Genomic DNA, 19129 nt, shown 5'->3' on the forward strand with positions numbered 1-19129 from the left:
AAGAAAGAAAAATACATGTCAAACGTCAAGCGTTGCCGCGAAATTTATGCTCGTTTTCTCTGTCGAATCAAACGTTAAAGCCGTGGCCCGTGTATTTACTCAAAACACAATTTAGATTTATCTTACGTCATTATGTGGTCCGTGAGTTCATAAAGCACGATGGAAAAGCACCATAATAAGATTATTGCCAGCGTAAACTCTTTATTAAAATAATGAAGACTTCGATTGTTAATTTAAAAAAAAAAGAAAAAAGAAAAAGAATAAAATTACTACGTTAAATGGAATTCTTTGCGAAGGATGAAATGTAATTTGTCTGACGTCTTTTTACAGGGTGAAGGGAGGATGAAGAATGCCCCGCGTCGGTGGAGACGGGGGTGGCGGGGCGGAGAAGGCAGGAGGAAGTGGATTCGGAGGATGGCTTGGGGGTGCAGCAAGAGCCATGACAGGAGGAAGTGTCGGAGGTGGATACGTGGTTCTAGGTGGTACCAGATACGGTCTCAGACTTTCTCAGGTAAAAAACTTTTCATTTTTCTAATAGTTTAACTATTTCTTTTATAAATTTTCTTCAAGATTCACACGCGTTTCATAACTTTTTCTTTCAAATCTAAATCTTTTCTTGTAATAAAGAAAATATATTAGAATATTGCGATGCATTTGAAATAAATAATTGCTGAAAATTCTTCGATTTAAGAAGATCTCTTGGAGTTAAAATACATATGAGAATTTGGATTTTTATTCTTTTACATTCTTCAATGAATTCTATATTAATGAATAAAACATTTTGTCTTGTATATAATAAAGTTAAACTATAAATGAAAATTGATTTTCGTAATATATAGATTATCCGAGAAATTTTAAAGCTAATTAAATTTTAAAGCATCAACTTGAGGAGCAAGAAGTTTAGAAGTATAATATTTATTTCGTGATGAAAAGTTTAACTTAACTATTTTGTTTGGAATACGCTGTGAAAAAAATTTGCGAGCTCGTTATTACTAGTATCACGGATGTTTATTCCTTTATAAATATGCAAAAATTTACAATATTTTAACATTTTTATCTTAACATTTTTACAAATTTACACAATTTTTCTTTACACAAATTTAGAAAATTACAAATGCACACAAAGATACATCGAACGATATTCGACGACAAAATAAACGAGGGTCGTTATAATTATAATAGAACGACTCGTGCAATTATTTTTCATTATCTAAGACTTCACAATCCTGGCGTTATTACGAATTTTCATTCCTCGCGTTGTTCAAACACGATCGAAAATGCGTGTTGTTCGATCTGCGTCATCGAGGGGCACGAAGGGGAGGATACGTAAAGTTTTTGAAATTTCACGATGCCGCTGCCAGCGTGATTTTATATTGGTTAACGCGGAACCCGCGAGGAGACCGACGCAGCGTCCAGCCAAATAAGAATCCAAATTCCGTTGGCCGTCGGTGACGACCTTCGACGGATTCGCGACAGAGAAGAGACGTTGTTCGCGCGAGCAAAATGAAGACGTAGGAAATCCTAAATATAGAGACGATCGCGCAAATAGAATGCCGCCAGTCAGTGACTCGGGTCCGAGCCATCCCCCTTTTTTCTTATTCCTTCTTTCTTCCTCTTCCTATTTCTTCGCGCTGACCGTCCTCGTCCGAACGGAATAATATTCCACGTTGACATCATACGAGCACACGTAGCGGCATGAAAATCTCGACACGAGTCCGCCAATCCATTGCCAAGTCCTTCGATCATCGATAGATCATCGCGAGTACGATTGAGAACCGATCTTAACTTTTTGTGATGTAAAATTTTTACGTTTCTTTGAAGCGAGTTCCGAGAATTCTTCTTTAATTCTTTTTTTCTTTTTTTTTTTTTTTTTTTTTTTGAATAATTAGTATAGTTATATGGCGAAAAATACGGAGGATACTTTTTGAGGTATTAAACTTTTAAGTTCTTCTGAATTCGTCTGATTTGTAAGCTTGGATGATTTTTCTTTTTTCGTATAATTAGTTCTTGAATTTCGAAGAATGAGAATATGTGTATTTTTTTTTCTTTTTTAACAATTTCAAATATAATAATATAGCTCGAAATCATAGATAATAAAATATATTATTGAAAACAAAAATTCTGATTACAATATAATAACTATAAAAGTGTAATAAAAGTTTAAACAAAAAATATTTATCAAATTCATAACTTTTTCCAATATCTTGAAAGAAAGACCAAAACAAAAAAACGAAATCAGAGTACTTACAATCCAAAATTCCTCAAGTATTGCATACGATTAAATTCATATTCACTTTTGAAATTAAAATACCGAATTCGAATAATCTTTTCTATTGGTATTACACTGTATACGTATATTTTGGCATAAATATCGGTATTATTGTATATAATAAATTTCTATTATGGAATTATTGCTTAACATGAATCCTCCGGTATGTAGTTCGTTATCTCTCTCTTTATAACATCTCTACGTGATATCGCGTTCTCAGTCGTGCAGCGTAAAATGTCAAAATAAAGATCGAAGCAGACATTTCGGTACGTATCTCGGTATCTCGGCAGGATTTCCAGAAAGGAGATTAGACGGATTCTACTTTCCAGCATATAGCCCGTACATCGTGTTGCATACACACAAGAGTCGGGGGATCTATTTCAGAGGAGGAGTTTATCTCCTGGCTCGTTCGTGGGAAGAAACAACGCGTCACCTTGCCTCGACGCCATTGTCTACCTCCCTTATCCTCTTTACCACAATCGTTCTTGCACGTGTATCAGTTGAACCGCATGAAATGACGCGAATAATCATCACGAAGTGACTGTGACATTTCAGAGAGCCTTTGAAATATCTCGATGCAAGAAGTCTATTCTTCGAAATCTCGTTCGGTAGTTGAATGCCAGTAGTTTTGCCTGGAGGATGATAATTTAATCACGGGAGATAAACGAAGTTAAGTTTGAAGGAAAATTAGGATAATTAAAATATAAATTTCGTATGTTATTTTTCAGTTTAATCGTGGGATGGTTTAACGTAACATTTCCAATTAGGTTAAAATGTGATCTATAGGGGAAAAAATTATTTAAATTAGGCGTTCCCTGGTACGTATGGGCAAAGTGAAATTACCTTGTACAAGCAGGTTCTACTTCCTACGTTTCGTTTTACAGGGTATCACAAGAAGCAGTCTTTGAGCCTCTTTATATATACGAAGCCACTTCATAGGCTTTACGGTCCCATTTGTTCCACTGCTTTCGTGCTGCATTAAACAAAGGAGTATAAGGAGTGCTCTATATGCGCAAGAGGCCGCCATTTTTCATAGTGCGTTACAAATTAAAGATAAGGCTACTTTCCTAAAGTCTTCTTTCGAATACCATCATAGATTATTTCTTTCTACTTATATATTGAAACGTAAGGCTCAAAATATAATGTTTCGAAGTTTAAACGTTATAATTATTACCATTATTAATTTTATTTATTTATTGTGAAGGAAATTTCATACGCACTAATGGAACATATGCGTAGCTGCTTTCTTGCTGATTATAAAATACACGTAATACAATGTAAAGATTCAGCAGTTTTATGCAATCTATTTTCGAAATTTACACATGTTTGTTAATAAAACTAACCTATGAATTGTCTTTTCATCTTGAAACTTAGTGGATTCTTTCGAATTCTATTCAATCAAATTTGTTTCAATGAAATGTGAAATATAATTCTTGTAAATACTTTTAAGAAAGTGATAAATTTTTAAAAGATCTAAGAATAATTTAATCACTTCTATAAAAAGTAGTGACAAAAGAAATTTTTCAGCGAAAGAAATCGAAACGTTAATAATCGTTCCCTTCCAAGAAAGTCTGTCGTCATTAAACTCTTAGAGAGATACGATTGCAGTATACCTATACGTTTTATATTCGTTGATAATCAAATTTCTACAAATTCCAATCCTTTCAGTAGAATCTCAAAAACCATATCCAAATCGTTCAAAATAAAAATTCAAATTCACAAAACAAAAAATCCAGAAAATCAGAAAAATTTACCATTAAACTTTCGAAGATCTTATTATCTTCTAACTTTCAAAGATTCCAAGAAAATCTTTCATAGTATCTACTATTAATTTTACATTTGCAATACCGAAATAGCTACAAATTCCAATACGATTCCACACACTCCAAATCACTCGTTTAGAACAAAATCTCGCAGAAAAAGGAAAAAAAAAAGAAACGATCTCGATTTCTGAATTCCAGGAAAGTCTGCCGCCATTGAACTCGCGGGAAGAATCGCAGGAGAGGCGTCGAAAGAGGAGTTCCAGGGAGAGCGACTCTCGCGAGAGACTGACCGATCGGTGTCCAGAGAACTCGGCCGGTCTCGAGCTGAGCACGAGCATCGCGGATTGCTGTTGCATAGGTCCACGTTCGCGTCTACCGTTGCCGAGGATCCCGCCGTCGACGACGATCGCCTCTTCGTCCTCTCCGTGCGTAACAGGCGGAGGTGGTGTAGGTGGAGTTGGAGGTGGCGGTGGAGGAGTTAGCTGTGGACAGTCTCCTTTTCCTGGGCCTCCCACGTCTTCGAACAGCCGTGTTGCCGGCGTGGAACAGCCGGCGACGCTGACGACGCCAACGACGACGTCGGCGCAACCGACGTTGGTGAACTCTAATAATAACCGAGGGATGCTGCAAATGTCGGTGGGGAACAGCACTGGCCAACAGCACCATCAGGCACAATCGTCTGCGGCTCTAACGGCGGCGGTACCGTCGGTATCCACCTCCACGTCGTTCAACACGTCGTCCACCGCCGTCCCGACGCTGCAGTCCGTCTCGGTACCGCGACAGTTAGCACAGTGGACCAAGCATCAGACGCTGAAGCTGCAGGTATTTAGAGGAATTTTTTTTTTCCCTACATCTTGTTAAATTAAATGATCGAAGATCAATTATCGGTTTTGATCGGTTGGATTTCCTTTTTAGCTCGTTTTTGATTCTTTTTTATTCATAATGTTTTTATTGTATGTATGAAGATAGAGTGAAGGGAAGAATTGTTGATTAGATTGATTAGATGTACATGGTGGATAGAGGATGAGTGTGTTAAGCGTGTGGTTGGTTGGAAGATTTCGTGGTTGGTTTTTGGAAGATATTTTTGGAGGATCCAAGAAACGGAGGTTCGGAGGCTGTAGAAAAACTGTTGTGATTTCGTAAGAGTGAGCTGGTTCGTAGGAATTTGGGACGAAGTGTCTTCGACCTGGGAGGACGCTTTGTGTCAAAGCTCGAGAGGTGGGTTACAAGTGGTAGAGGTGTAGTATTTTTAATGGCTGGAGATGGGGAGAGGAAGGTCTCTCTCTCTCTCTCTCTCTATCTGTCTTTCGCGAGGATTGATTATTATTTATTTCCTTCCATTTTTCTTTTATCTATATCCGTTCAACGTGTATCTCCTTCTTCTGTCGGGCTGTAACTGTCAGAGAGTGAGAACGATATATGGGATCGAGGGAAATTAATTCGACGATTCTCGGATACCACGGATAATCTTGGCTTAAGCCAGATTAATTTTCGAATGACAAGAACTTGGTCTTTGTTGAATCTGGTTCACCTGTTAACTCGGTTCAACCTGTTAATTTGTCTCGACCGAATTCCAACGAGGATAAAGAGGGAAAATTAGGATCGATCGTTGGAAAGTGACGGGCCTAGAGAATCGGAAACTCGTATGTGCGATACGTAGGTGTCTAGTCGAAGAACGATATTCTATTTTGGTCGTCATCTGTCTTTTCCCTCGCGGCAGGCACGAGGCAACGCACGCTGCGCAGCACGGTCGATCCAAAAATTGGATCGTCGCAAGTGCACGATCTTTAAAAATCTCGTGAGAAAGATCAGAATCTGAACATTCGGAAAAATCGTGTTCGAAAAGTTCAAATTAATTGTAAAGATAATTTTCGATACGATCGTTTGAATATCGAGAGGAAGTAAATTTTATAAGTTTGATATTGTAATATCGTAATTATGGTCGTTTATCTATGCAGGAACCAGCAGTGATAGCAGTGGACCGATTGCACAGGTTCCGATGGAGCGGGGGCGGAGGAGGAAGTAGCAAAAAGTCCTCTTCCGGCCCCCGGAGCGAAAAGGCCGAGCGCCTTCGAGAGCTCACCGAGAAACTCAAGGGACCAGCCCCCGTACCACCACCAAGAAGGCCTTCGCGGACTCAAGCATCCTCTCCACCCCCGAGTGGATACCAATCGCCTTCTCAAAATTGTCCTCAGGTAAAGAATTTCTTTTTTCTTTTTCTTTTTTTTATTTATATAGCGAGCATGTAGAAAAACTTGTTTCCCAATTACAAAGATTTTTATAGACTGTCAGCGGATTTTTAAGAATCGCGAAGAAGTGAAATCCTCGATTTGATATTTCTAATTTTACTCCGGAAACATGATAATTGAAGAAAAACTTTGCTAGCTGATATGTGCCAAATGGCAGTCGTAAACTCGTGCGCACAAACTTTGCAGATATAAATCGCATTTTTCCCCCCTGAAATATTACATTAATCTCGTGTTCTTTCTTCATGGAAAACGAGCAAAAACTTTATCGCGAGATTTACAAGTACAGATAATTTTAAAGATTATTAAATACTACATTTCCTGCCTTCGTTTATTTCTTATAAAACTTGATACTCTGAAAGATCAATATCGGAAAATATCAACTACAAAAGGAGCGATGGGAAAACGATTATATTAATTCGCAGAGAAATTCAAAGAGAACGTTCAACAGTATTAATTGAAAATAAATATATTGAAAATATGAATATAATTTTTCAACTAGACAACGAATCAAGGATGCGGTCGCTGCGACGGTCGACCTTCCTGTCGAAGTTACACGTACAGCGAGGGAACGGGGCATGGTTCGGGCAACCAGCAACACCATCAGCAATACCCACTGCAACACAACCAGCCGAAGACGTTCAACCGGAGTGACAGTGTCGGTGACGAGTGTTACAGTGAGTCGAGTAACGATGCATACAGGAAGACGTGCACCGACTCGAGGAGATCGCGGTCGCTCAGGCAATATGATAGGAACAGTGGTGACGTAAGTGACATAAAAAACGAGCTGAACGCCAGTGCAGACACGGCGAAACACCTGAGACAGTACAGTGATTCGGTGGTGGATAGTGGTACGTGTGTGGATGATTTGTGTGATAATCTGAACACCGCCTCCGGCCAAGGGAACGAGGGTGAAGCCAGGGATGCGATCACCAGATTGGAGCCCAGAGGACCTCTGCTTACGTTTCATAGAGCCGGTGCACCGTTCAGGAGTGCTTCCTTTGGCCAGGTGGACTTCAATCAAGGTAGTTGCTTTTGAATAATAATTTTTTCTTTTGCTTTTAATAAATTTTTTTATCATCAAGAAGATTGAAACAATGGAAACAAATCCATTGGGGGATAAACAGTTCGAAAATTATACAGTTACTACGATTTTACGTCGAGATAAGTGAATTCTATTGAACGGTTAATAGGATGCTAATTAAAATTTTCGATGAATGGAGCTTTGCTGTATTTGCTGTATTGGTATCTGATATCGATAATAATTTACAATTCTGGATAATATGAATGAATTTTATCAAGCATTTTTATCAAGATAGAAATATTGAATATAAAAATAGACAAGAGATCAATTAATGATTTTCGTATAACTTATGTTAATTTAAATTATTTACTAAAAAGATTTCCTGGTTTATTTGAAATATATATGTGAGTTTAAGAAAAATTCACAAACTCGTTCAATTTCACATTTATTATTTTTCAAATTTATCAAAGAGATCGAGAAAATGAGAAAATTGATAGTATAAAATATGAAACGTTAGCTTCTTCTAATTATGATAGGTTCGTAGATTTTGTTCGCAGTTATCACACAACCGCAGCAATAAATGAGCGTAAACGAAACGGTAGAATCTATGCATTTACGAGAGGCATTTGAATGGGCGTAGCAGTGGGAGAGCAGAAGCGACCGTAAGAACAGTTACTCCAAAGCATTCATTGTACTTTGTTTCCGTGTTTATCTTTTCGGGTCTTCACCTGCTCGGAACTGGTTCTACTAGTCACTCCCCATAAAAGGTTCTGCTTTACTTCTTTGCCGAAGCGTTATTGCTTCGTAGATTCGAAGAAATTTTCTTCGATTCAATGAATATTGGAAAAGCTTTTGTAAAAGCTTTGCAAGCATTAATTTTCTATTGTCACGATGAAGTGTGTATAAAGTTTTCAAAATCTTGGATAGGAATTCTTTTAAACATTGGCAAATATTTTTCTTGAATTTTTTTATTAATCCTTATAACGACAGTGCATAATAAAGATATCATATAAATTTTATTAAAGCTATTTATTATTTAAATTTTATTGTATTTCGAAAATATCGATGATTCAATGAATATTTTCAATAATTTTATTTTTCATTATAGGGTAAGAGTTTGATTTTTATAATTCAAATTATAAATTGTAATTTTCCTAGTTAATTTCTGATTATCTTAATTTAGTGTTAGTGCAAAGAAAAACAGAATAATAAGAATAGCAAGAATAAAAATAAAATTTTTAACATCCTCATTATTCATCATTCTTCATAAGGAATGCATATTTTCTCCAAGAAAATGTTAAACGTATCGATCTTCAAACTTCACCTTCTACCAACGAGATGAGTGTAAAATTGAAAAAAGAGGAAAAGAAAAGGAAAAAGAAAAGGCAAAGTAAGAGACGTAGAAGACTCGAGCATCGAGTTACATAACGGGACACGATAATGTTGCCTTTGGTATCGTTTCGTTTTCATTTCGAGACGCGATAAATAATCGCTCGGATGTCGAGCGAACGCGGAAATTTGGAAGAGAAAACATTGTCAATTAATTATATGATTTGTATACGGCCAGTTGTGTACTTGTAAATATTGGCCAGGCCAGTCGGGGTGGCGAGAATGCAAATTCCGGCTGTATGGCGTTTCGCCAAATAAACACTACTCATTATGTCTATTATTACATGTAGATGTCGGTACAACTGTGGATAGGAACAATCTAAATCCGTAAAAAGAAGCGAGAATTCCTCGAAACTCTTCTGCTTCGCAACAGATATATGAAAAAAGTTTTTTGACGAACCGAATTTTATCTTACTTATTATTCTCTATGTTTTTAATGAACTTCAGTTAATGAATTATTATATTTTTACTATAAAATGTAAAAATCATTTCATTAATCTTTTGCAGACAAATATTGCTATTACAGTATTAAAGATAATGATAAAATTTTCATAATACTGTAATATTTTTCATTATTCTTAATATTTAATTAATCTTTAATTTAAAATTTCGTTTCATGTAGAAAATATTCTCTGTTTGCCAAGAATCGGAGAATACTCGTTCGCAAAGAGTTAATTTTTATATATCTCTGCATAACAATCAAATTAGTTAATAACTTGGAATAAATATTCGAAACTATACTTTCGATTAATGTCGCAACAGTTTTATTAAATAGCTAGCTTTTCTCAACTTTTCACGAACAAACTACTATAACATTGAGAAATCCACGGATTTCCTTTTCTCGAACATCGTATTTCCTTCCTGTATGTATCTTGCTTTCTAAGTTTCACATGTGTTAAAGAGTCGCCCTAAATTCGCGCGCTTCTCTTGACCACATTTTACCTTTACACGAATTCCAGTCCAATAATTTTCGAGGATACCGAACGCTTTTCCTCACTGGTGAAACTTCCTCACTGGGTCGATCGAGGCCCGTCCACTTCTCCACGGATCTCTCCTCGTTTGGCAAAGTATGAAGCTTGTTTACGCTTGCAACGATATGTTGGTATTACCTTCTACCGTCTCGAGGAAAAAGAAGAAGAAGAAGAAAAAGAAAAAGAAAAAGAAACGAGAGAAGAAAGGAACATCTATACAATACACAGTTTACACTCCATGCCGAAAATAGCGAACGATTCTCTGTAGATCTGGATTTTTCTCTCTGGACACGCGTAACATTGACTTTCATCTACGAAGATATAATAATTACGGCCCTGAACGATATATCAGCAGGTAGATTCGGTTTCATGATAACTAAAGAAATAAGAGAGATATTAGAGATCGTGAACGGCCTTTAGAGATAATGTTTTTTGTATCCCTGGCCTGAATAAACGCATTGTTTGCTCGGCTAATTATTTAAATTCTGTCGCGTGCTGCCTTTTATCGAGAGGTATCGATAGCAAAGATCCTTTCCTCTTTTCTTTGTGCTCATGTTAATTCTGGTAGAAATGTTTGTATTCGATGCGTTGTTTGCAATCGTTGATTGTGGAAGAATTGTTTTTATATTAAATAGAAGTTTAAGCGAATGTTAGCATAATGGAAATTTCTGTGGTATTTAATCTCTCTCTAAGAGTTCCTCTTCTGAATTAATAACAGATAGACTCAGGATATTTAAATTATTATTATATACGAATCGAATATACGCTTTGAAAGAATTTAGAAGTTTCTTGTTTGAAGAAAAATATTTATGCATTGCGGAAAGCTAAATCTTGTTCGAGTTTGAAAAATACTCTTAGGATACACTCAGAAAATGAATCTGTTACATAATTCACGAATAACATTATAATTATTAAAGGCAATGCTATTCGAATAATCTATTTTTTCTTCTTTCTCTCTCTTCCCGAAGCAATAAAAATATCATTCATAATTTCCACGAGATTTTAATTTTTCTCTTTTTTCTTTTCACTTCGCTTGAATACAAAAATCGTGTGCACAAAAAGCAAGAAGGAGAGGAAGAGAAAAACTAAAATGAGGAAGAGTGGAGCCGATTTCTCGACGTGTAACAAGGGCAAAAGCGTGAATCGCGTGCGTGGCGTAAGCCGGAAATCTCTTGGCCAACAAATCTTTCACGAGACACCTTTTACGTTCGAAAGACGGTTTACGAGGACGTGTAACTTGGTATCTTCTGAAATACAGCTCCAATCGACGGGTCCACGAGGCCATTAAACGGTGGAAAAACGCTTGATCACCGGAGATGAGAGGGAAAAGAGAGCTCGAGAGAAAGCAAAGCGGGTAGATAATAGATTTTCTACTCGAGTATCGAATGGAGAAAAAAATCCAGAGATAATAATAATAACGAAGTTGGCGATCGCATTGCTCGCGGCTGATGATTGAAAACGAGACATAAGTATGATTGGGGAGAGGTTGAAAGGAAAAATTAATCGCGGAGAAAAGTAGTTTTTGTCTTAATTGGAAACTGTGAATTGAGAAGGGGGAGAGAGAATATTCCGTGTTATTAAGGAATAATTGTGGAAATTTTCTGTTTGAAAAAAATGTGAGAAAAGAGATAATAAAGAAATGGGGTGGAAAATATGAGAAAAGAGGTGAGTATGATGGTAAAATTATAAAAATATTTTAAATGTTTCTATTGTAAGAATGAATAATTAAATTGTATAATATTCTTCTCCTTTCACGATATTAATTAAAGTGAAAATAGCATGAATGGATTATATTCTTTAGCGTATAATATTATCGTGTGCCCGTAATTGCGTGCTTATGCATTCACGAGTTCCATTATTTTTCTTGTCCCCGTATTTATGCTCGTGAGAAGTATTCCCATCAGGAAGATAGCGAAAATTAACGGATGTGTGTTTTACAGTAAACGAAGGATTTACATAGTAGTCAATTTGACGTTTAATTATTGCGACGATAATTACGAGACGGTCCAGGTAACATGGAATTCATTATTATCATATACTCGATGATTTACAACATCTGTTGTAATTATCGATAGGTTATACATTCGATCAACGAGTTCCTTATTGCCTTTAAATTGAAGAAAGATTATTTTCAGATAAAAATGTTATTTTATGTCTATAGGAGTACTAAATTTTGTTCTCAAAGCTATTAAAATTTACATGGAAGAATAGTTTCTTGTTAAGCAAATTAAACTTTGTATACAAAATCTAGGAAATTGTGATTATTTAAAAAATTTTCTACACCATGTACTGTACATTTATTACACTTATAAGATATAGATTGTGATACAAAATGGAAAATTTGTGCCAAATTGGAAAAATTGTAACGAAATACGAATTCCTTGGACGATGAATGACATCCAGCTAAAATTGATTGAGATTTATAATGATTTTTCATGAATTTACACTACAAGTTTTCCAAATAAAATTAACGAAGCTATTAAATTAAATAACAGTATTATAAAAAAAAGAATTTGATATACCAATCAAATAATAATTAAATTTTAATATAAATTCATTTTAAATTTAATCAAATGAATCGCAATATCGAAAATTATTATTAACTTAACGCAGTTCACGATTTCTTAATTAAAATAATTGAAACAAATATCTGGTTCTCGGATATCGCTACCGATAATAATAATAATATACAGTCAGGAATAATTGAAAGAAAGGAATAATAAAAGTTTCGAAAACGACAGAATTCGCCTCTTAATCGCTATCTTTTCACGGGAATTCGGCCAAAACGACGCGCTGTCGTTTCAAAGCGTCACCGAGATCTTCGTTCTCGTTCTCACTCTGTTTGTTATTATTGGAATGGTCCACCTTCTCGCGTTGAGAGGTCTGCCAAAATTACCTGACACACGAGTAGGTAATTAAAACTTGCTTATTCTTTCTCTCGTGCTCTTGTTCAACCAGTCGCTGGTCTATCGGTAAAATTCGTTTCGAAAAAAATTATAGATCTATCTAATTTCTCATTTTCTTTTCACGCGATGACAGTTCGATTAAAGACCAATGATTCATAGGTTCAGGAGAAATGTTCGGGATTGATTCGGGCGGATGTTTACTTTCGATTTTCTGCTCTTTGCTTTTTCTTTTTTTTTTTTTTTAAATCTACGCACAGTTTCGATGTTGGAGAACAGTAATTGATAAGTTGGAGGGATTGAAACGAAAGATAAGAAAGATATCTTCGCGTGTTAAGACTTGGGAAATCGTTAAGACTTATAATTATATTTTTGATAAGATTTTAAGATGTAAGATAGTTGTGTTAGGAGCAAGATATAGTAACTTGATTTCCTTTACTACGTTTTATTATGCTATACGATTAAAAGGATATTAGATACAGTTAGAACCGAGTAGTATCTCTTAAAGGAATTAGCAACGGTTATTTTTCCCTGCTAATGCATCGCGAATCCGTGTACAACTTAATTACTCTGGTGTGTGATAGGTGGCTAGTCATCTCTTCTTCCACGATGAATCACCAAGTTTTCTCAACCGTTCACCTCGCTAGTGGTAGTAATTTCAAAGATACTATCGCTACGCGAGGATTCGTTGAATTAGTTTAAACTACCGGTTCAATTAATTATGAACCGTACTTCTAGCTCGTCAAAATTATTCGCAAAAGGGAGCAGGTAACATCCACCATTCTCGATCTTTCGACAGCGTTCAATAACGGACAATAATGAATCGAATCTTGTGTTCCAGTTAGTCGACAGAAGGCACAGCCGATAGCCACGTCGAATCGGGGCGACAGCAAGGATGTTCGTGCGAGCACGTTGCCACGAAGGCGAGGAGACGTCAGCCCGGTGGTCTCGACACCGCAGAACAGCCCCAATCGTCAAAGTCCAAGGACCTCGACGCCCAGCGTGGACAGTGCTGTCGGTTCGGCGGAAGGGTTGGGCGTACCTCAGAGCGGAAACGTCGAGGAGATCCGGCCGAGGAGCGATGGTTCCGACAGCTTGGCCACTTCGAGCGCTCTCACCAGCCCGGAACCGCCGGTTCCCGAGATCAACGAGCCGAGAGTCGATCTGGTACAGGCTGACGTACCTCCTATCGAGATCGTCACGTCTGAACCCGTTTTTCCGCTCGTTGAAAACGCGCCTATCGAGGAAACCGCGCAGAAAGGTAGGTTGATCGATGGAAGAAATTAAACAGTAGTAGTCCTTTCTTATTTTTCGTTCGCTTCAGGGATATATCGAGGTTTTTGATTTGATTGCGCAATTGTATTGTTGACTTGAAGTATCGTGAAAACACTTTTCCATAGCAATTGTTAGTGACAGTTATCTTTCCTTTGTTTAATGGACGTTTTATGTTTCGATCGTAATAGAAAGTTTCTACGCGCGCTTATTAAAGTGAAATTTACTTTGGTTTATTTCGTGATTTTTCAAAGGAAGGGAAAAGATAAGATATATAATCGAGAAAATATGATTTAGATATATTATAAATTATGATTTTATTATATTTATTATGTTATATTTATTTATGTTTCTATTAAAATCTTTCTATTAATATTTTAACACAGTTCTGCTAACTTATTTCTCTCAAAAAGTAACAATTTTATATTACAATCTTGTAAAGATTTTTTATATTTATCTTTACAAAACGTATTTCACGTGTATTTCCTCAAATATTTATTTTTAATTTAATTTCTCTATTCGTTATTTTATTCGATATCTTCTTCTATTCTCACGATGTATCTGTATTGAAAATCGAGCCACGAGCAGAGATTATCTTAATGCCGAAGCGATTCTCTTCCTCTAATATAACAACAATTTGTTATTCGATTTCGTCATTGGAAATTGGCAACATAATATTGCTAAAGTCGACATCCCCGCTGCTTGTAATTTTAATTTAATGACTTCATCCCGTGCCAGAATCGCGCCTTCACCCTCGAACTCTCATCACTCTCTTCTCTCTCTCGTCGCTCATTTCGCGTTGCTTATCAACCTCGCGTATCTTAATAGAGGACGTTTCGTCACGCGAAAGATTCAACGACCCGCGGCCACACTCTTAATTATCGGATATCCGTTGACACGTTTATCGAGGCATCGAGTGGCAAGAATTAGGAATCGGCCGTTGAAAGTCGGCCCGGCTCCCGTTGATGTATTGGAGCATCGAATCGAACCGGATGAGCCGGGCCAAATATTTTCGCTTGTCCCACAGTGGTGGCAGGCGGGGGAAGGGTAGGGAAAGAAGGACTATTTTTGGTTGCATCGACAGGAGTACGGGTACAAAGGTGCACCCAAGTTTCCACTTTATTTCGCGTGGCCTCTATTTTCGGAACGGTGGGTGCCAGGGTCGAAATAGAAATTTCAACGTCATCAGGCTTCCAACCCATCTTCATTGATGACTTCACACGCCCGTTCACCGGTGTCTCGACTTCTTCTCTAATTGTGGTATACCACAATACCACGGTTGATGATGATTGACCCAGGTTACGATTCAACCGTTTTATTATTTAATTGTTTTTTGATTTCTTCTTTAAAGAAGAGAAGAGGAAGAGAAAAATGAAGATTGGAAGCGAGCGAGGGGAAGCGAGACGTTACTTTTGTTTTACCCGCGATATTTCTTTCTGTTTGTTGGATAAGTAGGCTTCTGTTAGCTCTGAGTCATTAAAACAGCCGGCTAATGGTTATTTTCCTACCTCCGGCTAGCGGTTGTTTCCTAACTACGTTATTTATCAGCTTGCCCACTTTATGCACCGATGCTTAAATTCGTGTAAAACTCCGCTTCTTTTTCGATTAATATTTCTTCGAAGTAGCATAGCTATATTATAAAGAAATCTTTTGCTGAAAACTAATATTTCTTTGCAATTTTTTTAAAAAAATGGGTCAAAATTCGTTATTTCCAGAAAATTTATTATATTCACAAAGAACAAATTGCAAATTACTTACAAAAAAAAAAAAAGAAAAATTCTAAATATTATTCAAATTATTTAAAACTGTGAAAAAATTATTCCATTCATCCAAATCGAAGCTCCCTTCTATAATAATTTCATCCCAACTTTAAAAATTGAAACAAAAATTATTTTTACCCGCAGAAAACAGGCTGGAGCCTCACGAGGTGATAATAACACCCCCACCCGAGGAGCCACGGCTGAGTCAAGCAAGCGAGGGTAGCGAGGCGGCGAGCGAGGCACCCTCCGAGACGTCGTCGCCGTCGGGCAAAACGAGAAGGTATCGAGGGGACACCAGCAAAAGGAGAAAGGGCGTGTACATAACCCAATGGCCGGAGTCCTTGGACACCGACAGGAACAAGCTGTCAGCTCAGAGCAGCGAGGAAAGAGACGAGCCACCTGCGACGCCCAGCGACCTCTCTGATTGCGAGGGCCACACACCTAGAAGGTAACACGAGAACGAGCGCTGATATATTGGAATAGAATGCAAATAGATCTAAAGCGACGACTTATGGAATGTAATTCAAACGGAGAAAATCGCGAAAAACTTTGCTTAAACCTATTCCCTCCTCTGCTCGATATCCTGTTCGCGTTTTCGATTAGAATGAATCAATTTTATCGAGAATAAAGAGGGACTTTTGACAATTTAACGAGGATAATTATGAGAACGAACTCTTATAAAATTGAACTTTCTCTTTATATCTTCCAAAAAAGAGTTTTGAGAATATATATCACATCGCTACTACATACTATATATATTCTTAATCATTCTTTAATCATTCTAGTCTTTCAAAAATTCAGAATTACTTACAAGTTTTTAAAGATCATCACATTACTAGAGAGAGAGATCATCACAGATCTATCAAATATATGTAAAACCTACCTCGTTTATTATTTCTCAATTCAACTTCGAAGAACGAGTTCCTCGGCAATACAATCGTTGAAATCGAGATGAAACACTCGACGAGATGAAACACTCGACGAGATGAAAACTTTAAAGTGATTTTCATCCGTACAGGTACAGCAAGAGGCCTCTCCGCGGCCCTTACGGGCAAATGCTCGAGGCAGAAATGGCGAAGCCGCGAACCGCCGACATCTCTCTCGAGGAAGGTCTTCGTCCACGGAGAAAAGTATCCGCGAATCTCTCGTACAACGCGAGCTCGAATAACAGCGGTTCAGAGCCGCCCACGCCCTGCCATCACAGAACCACTTCCAGCCCGAGCAAACTGGAAGGTCTTCCGGGACCAAGTCCCGAACTCCTCGCGGAACTGCTTCGAGGATCCTCCGAGAGGGTGGCTCGTGCACCCGCGCATCGAAACGTGAGTACTTTCTAAATTTAATATTCATTGCTTCGAGGCTACGAGATTTGTTATGATAGAAGGAGAGATATCGGCGGAACAGGAAACAATGTGATAAAGTAAACGAAGATGAGAATGATTTAAGTCAAACTGATACGAGTCGAATTCCAAACCATTAATCGAGATGAAGATAAATAAGCATTTCTTGCGATTCGAATAATCGAATGGAATCTTTATTATCTGACGCTTTCCTTGTTTGAATATTATTATTATTTCGAACGAGATATTTTCTGAACGTCCCTATTTTATTAATGCCTTTCCTTACGTTCAATTGCATCCTATTTTCATCTTCATCTTGGAAAATTGAAACGATGGATAATCGTGGACGGATGATATTAGTCGAAAGATCATGTATATGATAAAATTGTTAGAACAGTGAGTATATTAGATACATTAAAGAATTGATAATTTGATCTTTGATGATCGGATCTTATGTTTTAAGAAACGAGATAACAGTATCTAAAAGGATACATTTTCTTTCTTCTCTCTAACCCTCTACATCCCGCAAATACTTGAAATGTTTCACAGAAATACATTCTCAACGAGTTAACAAGCTCGAAAAGAGAGAGACTCGCTAATTTGCCTCGTTTCATCTCTCCTTTTTGCTCGGCTTTTGAAAAATACCTAAGTTACACGAATGATAATTACGCTTCGTGTAAAAGCGTATCCGCGTACGATACGCTACGATGTAATGAAGAGCTAATCGGCGGATCGATTAACGAGCAGACACCAGTAAAAACAAAAGGGGCAGAGAGGGAAGCCAATGCTCTCTCGAGAGAGTCAAGAGCACCGCGATTGATCTTATCGCGGCGTCGTATCTCTGCCAGCCTCTTCGCCGATCTTCCTCGCCGCACTTAAACATCTGGCGACCAATTTTCAACCGAGCGATGTCTCTTCAACCCATTTCCATTTGGTTCACGCGACGAATCGTGCAACAGAAATACCGATCACTCTGTTTCTGATTCTCGATCTTTGGAAAATGGGCGATCGTTCAAAGTATTATTCAACATCGAACTAAACTTACGTCGCAATAATAAGAAAATTCGTTGCCTCACAATTGCCTTTCATTTCTTAATTTTGGAAGCATCGTTATTCCATGAAAAGAGAAAAGATGTTTCCAGAGAACAAAACTATTATTCAATATCAAAGTATCTATATTTCAAGCTTCTTAATCCACAATTGTCTTTCATCCTCTAGATTCTCTAGAAAGAGTGAGGCACATTATTTCACAAGCGAAAAGGCAAACTTTCCACAGAACAAAGCTAACATAAACATTAAACAATTATTCAACATCGAGCTAAATCTGCAAAGACCATTATCCAAGAAGCAAAAAAAGGCGAGCTTTAAGAACCGAGTAATTCGAAACAGATTTTCCAGTCGTGGTAACGTCGAAACGTGTAATCTAATAATAATGTTCGGTCATATTTCTGGGATGAGTTGTTGGTGGTGTTTGGCCAGTGCACTCGAGGTTACCGTAGTGTCCCCTTGATTCTGGCAGGGTGGGGGCGCGCACGAGAGGATATTCCTGGCCTTAGGTACACCTGGGCCTCTGAACGCGTGCACACTGTGGACAGAATCCGTCTCATTTTTACGCAACCCGACCTTGTTCGATACACATCGACACGTTCGACGATGTGCGTGTCGTGTGCGACCGGGCGAATTCGCCCCCGCTTCTGTGAAACTGTCGCTTTTAGGGTCTCACGAGGCGATGGGGATGCTAGGCTCTTTCGTTAATTAAACTTCGTTACACGCAAGTGTTTTCCTTTCGAACGATTTTTGACGGTGGTAATTTTGTGGATGGAGATATATATATATTGTTGTGTATCGTTAACATAATTTCGATATGATGGTAGATTGAATTCGACTTGGATGGGTGAAAAGTGGAGGTGGATCTTCGAAATGAATTCTGCAATTTGCACACATTTGAAATTTTATTAATTTCTTGTAATAGTAATAAATCTCTGGTTGTAATTTATCGATGAAACGTTATTTCATGCTTGTACGAGTTTAATAGTTGGATCGTTGGAATATAATAAGTATGGGAAATCGATTATTTACGTGGAATTTTAATTTTGCTCAAATAATTTTCTCCGTTTTAAAAGTAGGAGGGTGTTCCGTATTCAATAAGAGAAGTTTGAAAATCACCTCGAAAGCATCATCACCCTTTCAACCGC

At 37.5% G+C, this 19129-nt stretch overlaps 1 protein-coding gene across 7 annotated transcripts in view; it reads left to right on the forward strand.

The window, feature by feature from the left end:
- Positions 1–19129, forward strand: part of LOC413562 (rho guanine nucleotide exchange factor 17) — a 124029-nt gene that overhangs the window by 77335 nt on the left and 27565 nt on the right. For all 7 annotated transcript variants that reach the window (XM_397003.7, XM_026446134.1, XM_016913751.2 and 4 more), the window contains exons 2-8: positions 331–511; positions 4231–4854; positions 5991–6227; positions 6781–7303; positions 13407–13826; positions 15742–16045; positions 16616–16916. In XM_397003.7, coding sequence (XP_397003.5) covers positions 350–511; positions 4231–4854; positions 5991–6227; positions 6781–7303; positions 13407–13826; positions 15742–16045; positions 16616–16916 — 2571 coding nt within the window. In that variant the 5' untranslated portion in view covers positions 331–349. The remainder of the gene's footprint in view (positions 1–330; positions 512–4230; positions 4855–5990; positions 6228–6780; positions 7304–13406; positions 13827–15741; positions 16046–16615; positions 16917–19129) is intronic.

Source organism: Apis mellifera, linkage group LG1 (genome assembly GCF_003254395.2).
Source record: "Apis mellifera strain DH4 linkage group LG1, Amel_HAv3.1, whole genome shotgun sequence".
NCBI classification, from domain to species: Eukaryota; Metazoa; Arthropoda; class Insecta; order Hymenoptera; family Apidae; genus Apis; species Apis mellifera.